Source organism: Sinocyclocheilus grahami, unplaced genomic scaffold, assembly GCF_001515645.1.
Source record: "Sinocyclocheilus grahami isolate Dianchi unplaced genomic scaffold, SAMN03320097.WGS_v1.1 scaffold1919.1, whole genome shotgun sequence".
Lineage (NCBI taxonomy): Eukaryota > Metazoa > Chordata > Actinopteri > Cypriniformes > Cyprinidae > Sinocyclocheilus > Sinocyclocheilus grahami.
The window spans coordinates 1-1,124 of NW_015507098.1; the positions used below are offsets into that span (position 1 = coordinate 1).

The 1,124-nt window shown below is 35.0% G+C and overlaps 1 protein-coding gene across 1 annotated transcript in view; it reads right to left on the reverse strand.

The window, feature by feature from the left end:
- Positions 1 to 374: 374 nt before the first annotated feature.
- Positions 375 to 1,124, reverse strand: part of LOC107573326 (D-galactoside-specific lectin-like) — a gene marked incomplete at its 3' end in the record, with an annotated part of 37,338 nt that continues 36,588 nt past the window's right edge. Inside the window, exon 3 of the mRNA XM_016259767.1 lies at positions 375 to 492. Within this exon, the coding sequence (XP_016115253.1) occupies positions 375 to 492 (118 nt within the window). The remainder of the gene's footprint in view (positions 493 to 1,124) is intronic.

Consider the following 1,124-nt stretch of genomic DNA (forward strand, 5'->3'; position numbering starts at 1 on the left):
TTAATTATTCATATTTCCTGTTGTGAGCTAAATTCGCTACATTACAATATATAATATATTTATAATTTGAAATAATTCATATATATTTGTGTAATTTATAAAAATAAAATTTTTATATATTGTTTTGTAAATGTTAGACATTTTAAATATTTTGTTCTAATGCCAAATCAATTAAGCAATCAAAAATATCTCCATCACTTTATAATAACAACTTTATATTTCATTTTTAATTATGACTGCTCAGACATGGTTTGCAGCAAAAATAAACAAAACAAAAAAACCACAGAGTGAGCCGTTTCTCAGTGTAGTACAGTTAATAATGGAATCAGGATGAGTGCTGTAACACAGGCGATGTGTTGAGGTGTGTAACCCACCGCAGGTGTGGATGATGCTGAGGTATTTGTGGGTGCCGTGGTAACAAGGGTCGCCAAACTCTTGTGTCGAGGCTCGGACCACACAGGAGCGTTTCCCCTGGCAACGTGATGTCATCACCTGCAGAGCCACATCTGACGAGCAGTCTGGAATCACATGACACGTCAGGTGAGAGCTCAGCACACACACACACACACACACACACACACTCACCACAGACGTTTACTGTTTATATATATATCTATATATAAAGCTAATTATAATGACTGACAAAAAAAATCAGTGCTTGCTTCATTTATAAATCATTTCTCCAACTGGAGATGTTCCTGATTGTTCCAAACTGGAGCATTTGTCACTTCCAGAGACAATTTTTACAGTAAATTATAGCTAAGTATGAACCAGTGTTCTTTTACACCGTGTCTTCACTGGAGGCGACAGTTGTCGTGTCGCACCACAACAGCTGAAGGCTGTCTACACTGGACATGACAAAGCCACCATTAAATCATCTGTACTTGGTGTCAGTACGGTATAAATAGAACAAGGATTTGTCACTGATTCTAATGTGTTCTTTTGTTGCGTCGCACCGCTTGCATCCGGCGTAGACATGGTGTTAGTATAATTGAGTTTGAATTATTAGTTCTGAGAAAATAACTGAAAATAACTATTTAGAACAAAAAAAACAATAAAAATGACAAAAGCAAATAAAATTACTACAAAAATTGAATATCATTAAAATAATATAGTATAATATA